At 44.5% G+C, this 15,660-nt stretch overlaps 1 protein-coding gene across 2 annotated transcripts in view; it reads right to left on the bottom strand.

The window, feature by feature from the left end:
- MAD1L1 (mitotic arrest deficient 1 like 1) overlaps nt 1–15,660 on the bottom strand; it is a 236,932-nt gene extending 221,272 nt beyond the window's left edge. Inside the window, exons 1-9 of one of the 2 annotated variants that reach the window (XM_039360495.1) lie at nt 15,633–15,660; nt 14,142–14,301; nt 13,325–13,465; nt 10,354–10,533; nt 8,222–8,346; nt 7,280–7,361; nt 6,998–7,128; nt 5,983–6,097; nt 4,275–4,336 (exon numbers count right to left, since the gene is read on the bottom strand). In XM_039360495.1, the coding sequence (XP_039216429.1) occupies nt 4,275–4,336; nt 5,983–6,097; nt 6,998–7,128; nt 7,280–7,361; nt 8,222–8,346; nt 10,354–10,533; nt 13,325–13,465; nt 14,142–14,301; nt 15,633–15,649 (1,013 nt within the window). In that variant the 5' untranslated portion in view covers nt 15,650–15,660. Of the gene's footprint in view, nt 1–4,274; nt 4,337–5,982; nt 6,098–6,997; nt 7,129–7,279; nt 7,362–8,221; nt 8,347–10,353; nt 10,534–13,324; nt 13,466–14,141; nt 14,302–15,411; nt 15,566–15,632 lie in introns of those variants that run through there. The other variant, XM_039360496.1, reaches the window with a different exon arrangement.

Genomic DNA, 15,660 nt, shown 5'->3' with positions numbered 1-15,660 from the left:
GATAACTGGAAAGCAGTTTGCTCAGGGTGTATCAAATAACTCCTAACTTAATACCAGTTTCCTGCAAAAAAAAAAAAAAAAAAAAAAAAGGAAGAATATGCACGCAGGGATGGTTCTTCTCCCTTTTCTGCCACCAAACTATTGGAGATGTTTCAAAAGAAGAATTAAAAAAAGAGTTATTAATTAATGCATGCTGTACAATCTCTATCAAAGTACAGGGAATGCAAAGCCAAATTATTTCTTCTAAATAAATAAATAAAGATGGAAGAGCATCAAAAGACAGGCAGGCTGGCTTTTAGTATTATTCCTCACAGGTAGACCGAAGGCTTAAAAAGATTTAATCTGTGTTTGGTTCATAATTAGCATCAGCAAATCATAATAGACTAGTTGCAACACAAAGAAGTGGAAACTCTGAAGTATATTCCTAAGCTTCATAAAAATTACATTTAAAAATGCCCAGAAGCCTGTTCCCTAAACTAGTATTTTCGAAGCAGTGTTTTCAGCTAGCCACTGAGAGGCTTAAATTTTAGAGGTTAATTCTGGAAAATGAAGACTTACAAATTAAAACTGTCCCGCATCAGATCAAAGGTCAATTTGCTCTGCTTGGCAAGGCAATAAACTGTCTGGCAATGAGAGAAAAAAACCTAGCTGATTGGGAGGCTTGTAATGGACTGGGGGACTTCCATCGCTGGAAGGCGACTGGACAAGTGGCATGGAAGAGGCATCTCAGCCCCCAGAAGGGAAAGGAGTGTATGTCAATAGATGCAAAGAAAAGCAACTAAGATGATTAAAGGTCTGGAGACTAAAACATATGAAGAACGATTGCAGGAACTGGGTATGGCCAGCCTAGAGAAAAGAAGGACTAGGGGGGACATTATAGCAGTCTTCCAGTATTTGAGGGGCTGCCACAAGGAGGAGGGGAGGGTCAATTTTTTTTTTTCAAAGCACCGAATGGATGGAAACTAATCAAGGAGAGAAGCCACCTAGGATTAAGCAGAAACTTCCTAACAGTGAGGACAACCAGCCAGTGGAACCACTTGCCTCCAGATGTTGTGGGTGCTTCATCCCTGGAGGTTTTCAAGAAGAGACTGGACAATTATTTGTCTGGAATGAGATAAGGACTCCTGCTTGAGCAGGTGGCTGGACTGGAAGATCTCCAAGGTCCCTTCCAGCTTTATTTTGATTGAAGGTGCAAGAGGTCAGGAACCAGGATAGGGTTCAAAAGTGCTGCAAGGTGATTTCATGCTACCTGCACACAAGGATCTGAACTGTTATAGTAAAGCATTTTAGGTTGTACCTGGCCTTCAGACTAAATAAAGAGCTTCTAGATGCACCTGTTGCTTGCATACATTAACTGTCATTTTAAATGTCCATTATAAGTAGAACAAGAAGCCACTGATGGAAACTTATCAAGGAGAGACCCAACCTAGGAGACGTTTCCTGACAGAACAATTTACCAGTGGAACAACCGGCCTCCAGAAGTTGTGAGTGCAATCCAATCACTCAAAAAGTGATTGGAAAGCCATCTGTCTGAAATGGTCTAGGGTCTCCTGCTTGAGCAGGGGGCTGGACTAGAAGACCTCCAAGGTCCCTTCCAATTCTGTTATTCTGTTAAGGGAATCTAATTTCCCACATTGACTTTGCTTCTGGGAACCCCGATGAGGAAGCCACCAAGGGTGTTCACATGGCCCCAAAGGTGTTGCAACTGGCATAAATACATGCCAATTGCCAAGCGCTTGAACTTTGATCACGTGACGGTGGGAGGGGGGTTGCTGTGACGGTCGTAAGTATGAGGACCAGTCATGTCCCTTTTTCCATCGTCTTGTAACTTCAAAAGCTCTTCAAATGGAAGACCCCCTGTCCTAGTTTAGCAAACCCAATTCATCCTGAGCAATAAGTGCTGCATTCTACCTGAACTTAATTTCCTCAATTTTTTTTAAATCAAACGAAAATCCAAACAAATCTTTTAACAAACTATCAGAGGGAGGGGAAATCTGCTTGCCCCCCCTTTTTTGGGGGGGGGGTTGCTTTAGCCAGCACGAAAGCTAAAGACACAAATTGGGGCTTGCCATTCTTAAAAACTCGCAAGCGGACTACACATTCAAGCAAGTGGGGGGGGGTGAGGAAAGAGTGAGCCCGTTTTCCGTCTCAGACTGACGTTGTAAAAACCGACTCATAGAAATGGAAATGCGATCGTAATTCCAGCACACGTTGGGAAGAAGGTAGAAGAACAGAACGGCTTTCATTTTAACAACAGGGCCTTGCTTTTATTAAGGATAATTCACCCCCCCCCAAAAAAAAGTGCATTAACTGAGTTCTCTCACCCTCTTCCAGAGTCGGAAGAAAGAAAGAAAGAAAGAAAGAAAGAAAGAAAGAAAGAAAGAAAGAAAGAAAGAAAGAAAGAAAGAAAGAAAGAAAGAAAGAAAAAAAAACAGAATTCCTGGAGCGTCAACTCAAGACAGCCTCCGAATTCGGCACTTAACTTCTTTGATGCGCACAAAAAAATGATTGTCGTGCCATTTCACCATCTTGCGCTCCCTTCGCTTAAGAGAGAAGAAACTGGAGGGCGAAGTCCCACGGGGGAAGCAAGGAACGGAAAAAGTGCAATTAGCAAGTTCCTTTCTCACTTCCATTCCAATGTAGGGGCGGATGCTAAAAGCAACACCCTCCGCCTAGCTGGGAGTGAAATAAAATGCCTAGGATTGATGTAAACTGGGTTCTTACAGGGGCCTCCCATCAGCCAAAAATGCAATATTCCTCTCTGTCTGTGCAGCTTCTCCACCATCCAGGTCATGGCTGCCCCAAAGGCAGACAGCCAGTCATTTGCCTCCTTTTAGAGTCGTTGAGGCCACTTGGAGGTTTGTCTCAAGGTCCAAGTGGCCTCAATGACTCTCTAAAACAGTGGTTCTCAACCTTTTTAATGCCGCGACCCCCAACCAGTCGTAAGTCGAAGACTACTCAACTGGTGCAGCACCATTTGCAGAATGGGACTTTTGGCGGGCTCAGCAGGGCAGAGACAGCCTGGACAATTCCTACTGGCTTTTGAAAGCCAATAGAATTAGACTCTATTCAAGAGAGTCTATTCTATTGGCTTTCAAAAGCCAATAGAATAAAAGGGAGTAGCACAGCTAAGGAAAAGGGGGAAAAAATGGCGGACTGTGTTGTTTGGCGACCCCCGTGAAATGGTCATTCGACCCCAAATGGGGTCCCGACCCACAGGTTGAGAACCACTGCTCTAAAAGGATGCAAATGACCAGCTATCTGCAAGCAGCAGTATAAATCCTTCCATTCCCCACCATCCACTCAGAGCTAAAGAAGCTTCTTGGAGAAGCAAAACGTCTTCAAAGGAAAAACAAGAAAGTCCAGTTGCCTCTTGAAAAAACACCTTGGGGACAGGCTGTTCTTTTCTTTCAAGCCCGGGGATGTCAAGACTGATTTGCATTTTCACCTACATTTTGCTTCGCTGGCAGCTTGACACAAAAAGGAAGAGGGTGGAATGGAAGTTAAGTTATTAAGCTAACCACTGCAGTCATTCACTTAAAAAAAAAAGAAAAAGGGACAAAACTCCCTTAACAATTGTGTCGCTTAGCAAAATAAATGTTGAGCTCAGCTGTGGTCCTAAGTCAAAGGACTAGCTCCTTGATGTATGCCGGTCCATGAAATCAACGCTGTGGGAAATCGGCTTTCCGGTACAGCCAAAGGAAGTCTGCCACCTACTGGAGAATGACACACTTCCCACAATAATAAAAAGAAACTAAAAATAAGTAATATAAATAAATAAATAAAAAGCCACTGTGGGCACGTACTACAGTAAAACAGGCATTTGCACGAGAATAATCTGAACACGGAGAATATTTACCACCCAATCGGGACTGGCATTTCTGGATTAAGTAAAGCGGTAGTTAAGAAAATCGTGCCCAATTTCTTTTTGCCACAGTCGTTAAGCGACTGACTGTTTATGACGGTCGCAGCGTCCCGGGTGTGTGTGTCACGCAATCCCCTTTTGCAATCTCCTGACAAGCAAAGTCAATGGGGGACAAGCCAGGTTCAGTTAACGACGGTATGACTAATTTAACAACTGCTGTGACTGCCTTAACAAATGCGGCGAGAAAAGTCGTAAAAATGGGGAAAATGTCACCGAGCAAATGTCTCGTTTAGCAACGTAAACTTTGGGCTCGACTGTGGTCGTAGGTTTGAGGACCACCTGGAGACACCCAGCAACAAACAAAGGAAACGTGGAGGTGTCAGAATTTCACTCCCATTTTTCCACTTACTTGATATCTAAGCCCATGTTCTGATCCGCCTTTTCCCACATGCTCAGTTTCTCCTGAAGTTTCTGAAGGAGCAAAAGGAGAAAAAGTTGGGTTTGTTTGTTTTTTTTAAAAAAATCAATAATGCAACTACATCTGCAACTACACACACACACACACACACACACACACACAGGGTCACGTGTTCGCAATTAGGGCACCTGACAGCCGGTCAGTCACAGCCTTCTGCAGTCACTTGACTCAATTTATGACATTTGTTTTCCTGAGGAAACTAAACTTTGGGGCCGGTTTTGAACAACAACAACAAAAAAAATCGCCCCTAGGAATGTATTGACTTGCTTAATAACCAATACATTCGCTTTAGGACCACACTGTTGGTTTAACAAACCCCGCAAAAAAAAAAAAAGTTCATAAAATCTAGTCAGTCACTTGAGTGCCTCGGCTTACAACCGTCACGATGGATGACAAAAGTTCTGGGCCCTACTGTAGCCGTAAGTCAAGGACTAGGTAAAGTCTTCTGTACCTTGGAGCTCCCTTTCAAACGGATTGAGGAAATCGGCTCAGAGGTCACCCATATTTTAAATTCTGACCGCAGGGGCTTTGCCAGAGACTCGACTGCATTGTAATCAGAACCGCCAAATAGCTGCAATTGCTCAAATTAATGTCCATGCTCTAAAGAAACTATTTTCACGCGGAGACATTGAAATCCATATTATGGATTCCGTATCGTGTGTTTCCTTCCGTTGAGAACAGAAGCGATCTGGGTGTAAATCTAAAGCTCTTAAGGAAGGGTGTGTGTGTGTGTGTGTTTAATTCTATCTCAGATGTACAGAATATCCGGGTAAGTCCACGAATTTACGACAGCAGTTGAGTCCCAAAAAATTTTTTTGTCCAGTGAGGCATTTGTTAAATGGGTTTGGCCCCAGTTTATGACCTTCCTTGCCTCAGCCGTTAACTGAATCCCTGGATGTTAAGTGAATTCTGGCTTCCATTTGACTTGTCAGAGAGTTGCAAAAGGGGATCATGTGACACACAGACACACACAAACCCAGGACGCTGCGACCATCATAAATACGAGCCGGTTGCCAAGGCTGCTGAATTCCAATCACACCATCATGGGGATGATGTACCGGTTGTAAGTGTGAAACATAGTCTTTGTTTTTTTTCAATGCTGTTGTAACTTTGAAAGGTCACTAAATGAATTATTGTAAGATGAGGACTAACTGTATGTACGGGTAGTCCTTGACTTATGACCACGACTGAACTCAAAACTTCTGTTGCTAAGTGAAACTTTGGTTAAATGAATTTGGCCCCATTTTACCCTTTCTTGCCAGAGTTGTTAAGCCAATCACTGCAATCCTTAAATTAGTGACACCGTTGCTAAGTGAATCCTGCTTCCCCCCCCCACTGACTTTGCTTGTCAAGAAGGTCGCAAAAGGGGATCACATGATCCTGGGGAAACACTGCAACCGTCATAAATATGAGTCAGTGTGCCAATGATCCGAATTTTGATCATGTGATCCCGGGGATGATGCAATAGTGATTAACTGTGAATAAACGGTCATAGGTCACTTTTTTCGGTGCCGTTGTAACTCGGAAAGGTTGGTTGTAAATGGAGGACTGCCTGTATTCAGCTTGGAAAATCAAGGAATCTCATTCCCTCCTAAGAGCAGGAGGAGCAACGAGGCGCCTAGAGTGGGCGGACTTGTACCTCCTTCTCCAGCTCCAAAGCCACCCGCTCTGCCTGGACTTTTTCAAATCGCTGGAGCTTCTTTCGGAGACCCTCCACTTCCTCCTTCAGCAATCCGTTGTTTTCTCTCATTTCCCTGTGGAGACACCCCAAAATACTCCCTTGTTTAGAGGAGGAGCCTGTTTGATGTGGCTTGGCTAATATCCGAAACATGAGACGAAGGCAGACAGAGACAAAAAGGGAACAACGGGACACGTTCGGAGTAAGTCGTCAGCCTGGCAGTTCACCCCAATCCCATCAGAATATTCTTTTCGAAATGGCCTTGGAAATAGCCCTAACTCTAAAAGAGGGGTGTCCTATGGACTTCAATTTAAGACCTATGGACTTCAGTTCCCAGAATTCCCCAGCCAGCCATCATTCAATTCTGGGAATTGAAGTCTACAGACTTCATTTCAGACTTCTGTAGACTTCAATGCCCAGAATTGAATGCTGGCTGGCTGGGGAATTCTGGGAATTGAAGTTCACGGGTCTTCAAGCAGCCAAGGTTGGATCACCCCTCTTTTAACCCCCCCCCTTTGTGAAAAAGCCCCACAATGTCAGGTACAAGGAACGTAGAAGGACAGAAGGACTTAATCCAGAGTAGTTTCTTTATTGCTGCTCGTCTATAGACAGAAATCTTGCCAGACTAAAGCATAAAACTGCATAACTATTAGTTATGCCCTGTGAAAGGCTAGGGACTCCACACTCTGCTGTGTCTTTGCTCTTTCGGAAAAGCTCCTCCCTCTTGCAACTACATTTCAACACAGAGAGGGAGGGAGGGAGGGAGGGAGGGAGGGAGGGAGGGAGGGAGGGAGGGAGGAAGGGAGAGGGAGGGAGAGAGAGAGAGAGAAAGAGACAGAGAGAGAGAGACAGAGAGAGAGAAAACAGGCGACAAAAACAGGCAGAAGATGAAGAAAAAAACAGCACAAAGATCCTGACACACACACACACACACACTCACACACAAAACCAAATGTTATCGTTTTCTTTTCCTTACCTAAGGTAGGCGTTCTCCTCCCTGAGTTGCTGCAGTTCCCGTTCCAACTGGGGAAACTGAGCCAGCTCCGTCTTCATGTTCTTCACGATGATCGCATCTTGTTCTTGCATGGAGAGCTTCTGCTCGAGGTCCTGGAGAAACAGGACCAAGGAAACCTTCAGGAGACAACTGGACAAGGGTTATACTTTGAAATGAGTAGGAAAAGCTGGTGCTTTCCTAAGAGCCAGGTGGGTAGAGAGAGATCTCCAGGTAATGCAAAGAGGAAGGGAATGGAGGTCTCACCTGAATCTTCTGCTCCTTCTTAGACATCAGCTCCTCCCTTGCCTGAAGAACTTGGATATGCTGAGTGGCTTCTTGCCATTTTCTGTGGAAGGTGGAGATAAAATATCCATTTCCCAAACTCAACAACATTTAAGATGTGTGGACCAATGCTTCTCTGATTAGATTTTATATACTGCCCAGATTTACCTTGTAGGGGAGATGGACGGCATACAAATCTAACAAATAAATAGGGGTCCTTGGTGCTCTTGCAGATGTTTCATGACCCAAACTAGGGAACATCATCAATGCAACCACCCTCCCTTCTAGCATTGATGATGTTTCTTAGCTGGGTCATGAAAGATCTGCAAGAAAACGCAGCTCAGTGAGCATCGAGGACCCCCCAGTCCTTCTCCTCCATCTCTCTTCAAACACTCATAATGTTCCCTAGTTGGCTCATGAAAAACCTGTAAGCAGACCACCAAGTGCAGAGGGCACCAAGGCTGAGGTCAACCCTAAGCTACAAATATTCTCCATTACTGATAAATAGAGGAGTGTCATCCATGTATGGATAATACTACTAGATATCCCAGCTACACATTTCTTGGTATCTGTGAATTCATCAGCGCTATGTAGAAAGGAACATGCGCAGATGGCACTGAGGTCCTAACTCCCAAAGTAGAATTCAAAACTTGCTTCAGCCATACCAGTCATCAATTACAGCTATAAAAACAATAGCTTTTAATGGTCTTTCACGTTCCCTTTACAGATTGCAGTCCACTATTATAGACAAAAAGGGGATAGGATATTTAAATGTTGGACGTTTTAAAAAAAAACCTACATATTTTTCAAGGCTGAACTGTTTTCAAGGCTACCTTTGCTGCTGATTACAATCCTTCAATTACATTTTGCTGCTAAAGACTTTAGAATTGAATTCCCCCGGACAGCGGTTGCTTGTCTGCTTACTTGTGGAGCACATCCAGCTGTTCGGTCAACTCCTGATTTTGGGATTCCTGCTTTTTCATCTCCATCTCCTGATTCATCGTGTTCCACTGTGACTCCGATATTTTCCCCTTCAAGACACTGATGGTCTGAGAGAGAAAGAATTGATTTGACAGTCAGTCCTTGACTTTCAACAGTTCAGTGACCGTTTGATGTTACAACGGCACCGAAAGAGAGTGACGTATGACCGTTTCTCACACGTACGACCGTTTCTCACACTTACGACCGTTGCGGCATCCCCATGGTCGCAGGATCAAAATTCAGACGCTTGGCAACTGACTCACATTTACGACGGTCGCAGTGTCCCGGGGTCGCATGATCCCCTCTTACGACCTAGTGACAAGCAAACTCAAGGGGATTCACTTAGCAACGGTGTCACCAACTTAACAACTTAACAGCCACGACAAGAAAAGTAAGACTCTCACCGAGCAAAAAAAATTGGTCCTCCATTGTCGTAACTCAAGGACTACCTACATTTATTTATTTAAATGTACACGTTCCCTGTGCTGTCCAAATTGATGCCTTTGCCCCAAGAAATAAATTTAAAACGTATGTGAGACCCAACGACTCTCGACCCGGACTTTTTTGTTAATCCGCAGGCACCTGCTCTCCCTTCCCTCTGACTGTTGTTATTTACTAGAGGAACTTGCAAGAGGCAACGCTCAAAGGCAGCAGCCTGCGCCATCTAGAAAGGAGACCATCAAAGGGATGCAAATGGTCCCATCAGCGCCCGATGAATGTTTTTCTCCGCACCCGCAACTTCAAAAGAGCGGCTTGTGTATCTTCTCCCCGCCACGGATAAGCACCGATGACAGCCTTAAGAGCCGGATAAGCCCATTTTCGAAACTAGATTACAGGCAGGATAGAAAAAGATGTGAAATGGCCTCTGAGCTTTTCTGCCTCTGTAAAGACAATTTACAGAGTGACGTCTTCGGTTCACTTAGCAATTTCTCTCCCAATTTCAGGCCAAAATACTTTATTTTTTTTAACCCAGTAGGGATTTAGGCATATTCAATGACTTCAATCTTGCTGAGGAATATGTACAACGTGTTACGTACACAACAGAGCTAGCATGGAAGTTTAAAACTGCTCGGATGGTCCTACTTTGCAACAAGCGTGGAACCAGAGAAGGAATGATGGAGCTGGTCCAATGGGAAGGGCTGAAGTTATCATTATGGGTCTACTATTATTTCCTGATAAGGCTACCTATCTGGGCCTGTAGATCTTTCATACAGCTGGTCCTTCTCCAACACTAAGTAAGGCGGCTGTTAAGATTTGAATCATACCTGATCTTAAATACCTCTTTTGCTACTGTTATTAAATGAATCACTGCAATTGTTAAGCAAATAACTGCATTTGTTAAGGGAATATGTTTTCCCCCATTGACTTTGCTTAGGGGAAGCCATTTGGGAAGGTCAAAAACGGCAATCACGTGACCTAGGGATGCTACTGCCATTGTAAATCAACAAGTTCTGATTGCCCCAATTCTGATCACGTGACCGTGGGGATGCTGTGACGGTCATAAGTGTGAGCATTGCTTATAAGCCACTTTTTTCAGTGCAGTTGTGACTTCAAACCGTCGCTGCACTAACGGTTGTAAGTCAAAAACTACCTGTACAGTATTAATTTTATCTTATCTCCATGCAAACTTTCAAATTATTAACAGAATGACAGAGTTGGAAGGGACCTTGGAGGTCTTCTAGTCCAACCCTCTGACCATTTCAGACTGCCCAGTCTCTTCTTAAAAACCTCCAGTGTTGGAGCACCCACAACTTCTGAAGGGAAGTCGTTCCACTGATTAATAGTTCTCACTTTCAGGAAATGTCTCCTCATTTCAAACTGTGAATTATTCTTGGTTTTGCTTCCAAGAATTATCCCTCTAGAATTGCTTAAAGATGCAGCTTCTTAACCTCTGCTGTCCCAGCCTTAATGTATCAGAAGATGCTGCCATTCGTTTTAAGGAAAAGTGACAACACACGTGTCATTTTGTTTACTGTCACCCAACTCTTGCAACACAAGTTATTCACAGCGTCACCCGTGTATGCTCCAAAATAACATCAAATACTCTTCCGTCAAATCAATGACTCGGCCCTCACTTCATTTGCCTCGGTCAGCTTGGCCTCCTTCTCCTGCAGCTTCTGATTCAGGGTCTCCATGTTCTTCTGGCAGGTCTTGTTGATCTCAAGTTGTTCCTGAAGGGCATTTTTTACCTCGGTTTCCCTTTCCTGACATTGCTTGATGCGCTTAAGGAGCTCCTGATTACGATCAGCCTCCCGCTGGAAAAAGAGGACAAGAGAAGGTTTAGGAGGAAAAAATACTACCTCTCTGCACTACAAAAGGATTTCAAGTCACTTGAAAGCTGGTCAGCTGGAGCTTCAGAAGCAGGGTCTACGTACCCTCCAGGAAGGCCTATCGGGTAACTTCAAACAGCTGCTAAGCTGGAGTTTGTAAGTCAAGGACTGCCTGTTCTGCATCATGGAAAGGCTACATCCATAAATCAAAGATAGCTCCTTTCAATGACAGTAACGTTTGGTGTACCAATGGAAGAGAATATCTGTAGCTCAAGGTTGGACTGGGGGGGTCCTTGGTGCTCTCTGAGATTGCTGGTTTTCTTACAGACATTTCGTGACCCAACTAGGTAACCTCATCAGTTCTAGAAGAAGTGAGATTTAGAAATTTAAATATTTGGGAATAAGAAAGTTAAATATTTGGGAATATACCTAACAGCAAGATGTGCAACGATAAAGGAAGATAACTACATAAAATTACTTAACCAAGAAGTGGGGTTTGCAGAGAGGAGGAGGAGGAGGAGGAGGAGGAGGAGGAGGAGGAGGAGGAGGAGGAGGAGGAGGAGAAGGAGAAAAAGGAGGAGGAGGAGGACAACAACAACTGTGGGGTCCTTGGTGCTCTCTGAGCTTGGTGGTTTTCTTGCAGATGTTTCCTGACCCAACTAGGTAACATTATCAGTGCTATGATCATGAAACCCCACTCCCTTCTAACAATGATGATGTTACCTAGTTGGATCATGAAACGTCTACAAAAAAACCCCTACCAAGCTCAGAGAGCATCCCAGAATGGTGTGTTATGTTCCAGGTCTTCATCAGTCTGAATTTTGATCTGTCTGAATTTTAAAATCCTGTAAAATTCTTCACTCAAGTCATTTTCAGAGCTTGATTTCAAGCTTTTCATTGACTGCCATTGTCAACCTGTGCTTTTTACATAAAGGTTGCTGTAGTCTCCTGCCAACCTGATCATGGCTTGCTTTGTCATGCAAATTAGCTGCATCCATTAGGTAGTCCACGGCTTCACCCTTACCACAATCAGCCGCTTTTCCATTTTCCATCTAAACTGCTTTTCCCCCACTGTTCCTTTGATAACATTTGCCTGGAAAGCTGGTTCTTGGGCAGAGAAAGTCTTCTCTTCCGCTTCCCTTTTTAATGTACAATCTTAAACCACTTAGGCCAATTTTCCTTCCACATCTTTCAAAAAAAAAAAAAAAAAAAAAAACATTTCAGTTATCGGTTTCCCAATGTTCTCATCTCATTTCAAGCCGTTGCTTTTTGCAGTCAAGTAGATTGCATTTCGGCATTAAGTCCCTGTACCTGAGAGTTTTTGTTTTCCGACTAAAATAAAACTCTGCAAAATAGGAGCAGGAAGGCGTATTAGGTGTGTTCACCACCACCTCGAGTCATTTACAAAAATGAAAAATAAAGGCAGGATTAAATGAACGGAAAAAATGTATTTAACTATGGGAAACAGATGCTACGACTCAAACAAAACTTTGTGAAGTCCAAAAACCCAGGCCAGGTTATTTCCTTTCCCTAAAAATCCAGGCTATTCCCCCTCCCCATCTCCATTTCTTAACTCCAGGGATGTTTCTTCTTTCCTTCCAACTCAAATCGATTCCCAGGATAGCTCTGCTAATCAAAGTGCCAACAAGCTACGGATTTGCATGCGAAACAAGGATTATGCAAAGTCCTCAGCCACCATCTCAAGCAAGGCAACGGACCACACAGGCAGCACGGCTGGATTAGAGCTCTCCCATTTTAGGGGTCTGTTCCCCCCCCCCGTCCCGTAGCAGGATTTTAAGGTTTCTGTGACTGACTCACTAGCTGGGGAGGAGTTGGAAATAACGGTAGGATAATCCCCAGAATCACTACAATTATTAAAGTGAGACCTGGAAACCACTTAACCACTTTCATTTGGCAGGGGTTTTTCTGCTGACTTCCTTTGGTTCTTGGGAAGCCTCTGTGTTTTTGAAGCGTTTTCCAAGACAGAATGCAGGCTCGCCGTTTTACTTCTGGACTGAAACATCAGGCAGAGGTAATCTTATTGCGACTGGCTGCCAATTCGATGCTGGGTATAACTTGCCCGTACCCTGATTCTGCTTTTTTATCCCAAGAGGGCAAATTGGGATACTGAGGATGATCCGGTTCTACCTTCAGCATCTATGTGAGGCTGAGAAGGCTAGGAAATGCCATCTTAAGATGACAGTTAGTCTTCAATTTACGATCACAATTAAGCCCAAAATTTCCGCTGCTAAGTAAGACAGTTGTTAAGTGAACTTTGCCCCGTTTTACGACCTTGCCAGTTGTTAAACAAATCGCTGCAGTTAAGCGAGTCACACAGTTGTTAAGTGAGTGTGGCTTATCGGAAGGTCGCAAAAAGGGGATTGTGTGACTTCGGGACACTGCAACCGTCACAAGTGCATGACAGTTGCCAAGTGTTTGAATTTTGATCAGGTGACCCTGAGGAGGCTGCAATGGTCGTTAAGCGTGAAAAATCATCCCAAGTCATTTTTTTCAATGCCGTTGTAACTCTGGACGGTCACTAAAATGAATGGTTGCAAGTCAAGGACTATCTGTACTCTATCCTCTTTACAGACCTCCTGGGTGATGCGAACCAGACTGCTCTGAATAAACCATCCATGGTTATATACTGGCTTAAGTCGTAAGCCATGGATTATAAACCACAGAGACCAAGGTGATAGAACAAGCTACTCAAACAAGCCAGGTTACAAATGCACCAGGGCAGAAGCGCAACCCTTAATGTGACTCCCCAGCTCACCTCAAATTTGGTGGCGTTCAAGTTGGCTTCCTTCTCGAGTTCAATCCGAGCCCTTTTGTGACTTAATTCCATCTGCATTTTCTCCCGTTCCATCTGCACAAGCCGCGTGCCCGAATGGATTTGCCCGGCCTGCTCTTCCAGCTGATCCATTGCCGAAGGGGAAAAGAGACCAAACAGTAATTCCATGAAGCTGTTGAACAAGGCTCACCATGCCTCCATCTCTGGAGGGGGTGTGTGGGGTGGGAGGGCCTGTAGTTAACCTATAGCATTTTACAAGCAACTTTCACCACCACCACCCCCTGCAGGAGTGGACAATATTCTACCCAGGAATACAGGTACCTACTAGGGCCCCTGCTCCAGTTGGTTTCATTTATTTAGCGAAAAGCAAAATAAGCTTCGGTAGGGGATATGTCAACTAGTTCAGCTGTTTTTGTTGGTTCACCTCCAAACTAAAACACTCATGTCCCTCTGGATATGGACCAAATCACAACTACTTACTAAATTAATTTATTTACTTAATTATATAGCCGCCCATCTTATAACCAACTCTGGGCAGCTCCCAATCCAAAGTTAAAATAGCATAAAAACCATAGTAAAATTGTAAAACTAGCATATTAAAAACCACAATGCAGTGTTGAGAGTCAATGGGAAGAACAGGGAAAGAGAGAAGTCTACAACTGTTATCTGAGCACAGATCCAAGGGTGGCGAACCAGTGGACACTGTACTTATAATATATGTCATAATTTAGTTGGCTAAATTTTCGCTGGCTTTGATTAGATGGTTGCTGAATGTGACCACTGAGGAACACTGCCTCACCTTCATCATTTGCTGGTAATGTGTCTGGAGTGAGCCCGGAGACTGTGGTGCCTCTTGGACAGAAGATTCCTCCATAGAGAGGGACATGAAGTTGTTGTAGGACTTCAGGATGGAGAACACAGTGGTGTTCCCCTCAGCCTCCTCCATTTGCATCCGAGTCCTGCCAGGTATATCATTAAAAATATTTTTTTAAAAACTTTAGCCCTGCAAATAAGTAAAAAAAAAATATCTGGCTTCTTTGATTAGAGAAAAGACAAGAAATGGATTTATTGCTGCCGAGAGAATATTTGTAGCTCAGAGCTGAACTGTGGAGTCCTACAGTATTGATGATGTTACCTAGTTGGGTCCTGAAACTTCTGCAACAAAACCACGAAGCTCAGAGAGCACCCAGGACTCCACCTTTATCGCTGTCTGGAAATCTCTTATGGGGTTTTTTGAAAGAAAGAAAAAATGAACTTTTGATTTGTGGTTTTGTTAACAATAGAGAAAAAGAAAAGGGTTTTTTTGTAACCATAGACTAGAGTAAATAACAATTTTGTAATCATCCTTGCATTTGCTGGAAAAGAAATCAGAAGCTGGTTCTATTCCTTTATTATTGTCTCTGTCTACACTTTTGTCTCTCCTGTGCAAGTTATGTTTATGACTTTGCTTGTTTGCCTCTTTTTGCAACACTTCGCTTTTTTCGTTTCCACTTTCTTTCAACCAGCTTTGGAAGAACAATCACAGAACCCAAGTGGAAACAAAAAGATCCGAGTGTTGCAAACAGAGCAAAACAGAAGCAAAATCATAACACAACCTGCCAGGCAACAGCAGTGAAGAGGAAAGTGCTCCAGAACAGGGCCGAGTGAGGGTCCCATCCTGGGACATCCCCCCCCCCAGATCTTGGCTTCAACCCCATCGTCTCCTGCCTGCACACTGGCCCTCCTAAAGCTTAGGGGTTTTGTAGTACTCTTTTATTTTTGCGTTCCGTTTCCTATGCTCCCCCATTTCACCCACGCCAACCTCGGCTAGCAAAAATCAAAATGCAATTATGATCTCTTCGTTTCCCTTCATCACGCCCATCCCAGTTTATCTTCTGGTCTGTGTGTGTGTGTGTGTGTGTGTGTGTGTGTGTGTGTGTGTGTGTGTGTGTGTGTGTGTGTGTGTCCAAGGGGAAGGGGGGTTTGCAAGCAAACTTTGAAGGGAGATGGGGACTCCAAGCAGCCGGGAGGTTACATGGTGGGAGGGAGGGCACTCTGCCCATGCCCAGGAGCACTCTCGGCACACCAACCCAGAAAGACGGCGCGAGGGGTGGCGTGAGTCTCGGCCCTCGTTCTCCGGCTCCAGAGGGACGACCCTCACCCACTCGCCCTCCCTGCCATCCGGATCCCGCCAGCGGCGGCGAGAACAGACCCCTCCGCCCCGGTCGCCGCCCTCCCGCCTTCTGCCGCCCCGCCCGCGCGGGACCCACGTGACACCCTTGGACTCGCTCGCTCGCTCGCTCGCACTCACCCTCCCCACTCGGCCATGGCCAGCTCTG

This window comes from Crotalus tigris, unplaced genomic scaffold, assembly GCF_016545835.1.
Source record: "Crotalus tigris isolate CLP2741 ecotype Arizona unplaced genomic scaffold, ASM1654583v1 scf7180000019173.45859301935:6455823, whole genome shotgun sequence".
In the NCBI taxonomy this organism is placed as follows: Eukaryota; Metazoa; Chordata; class Lepidosauria; order Squamata; family Viperidae; genus Crotalus; species Crotalus tigris.
This window is presented reverse-complemented; position numbering and strand designations above follow the sequence as displayed.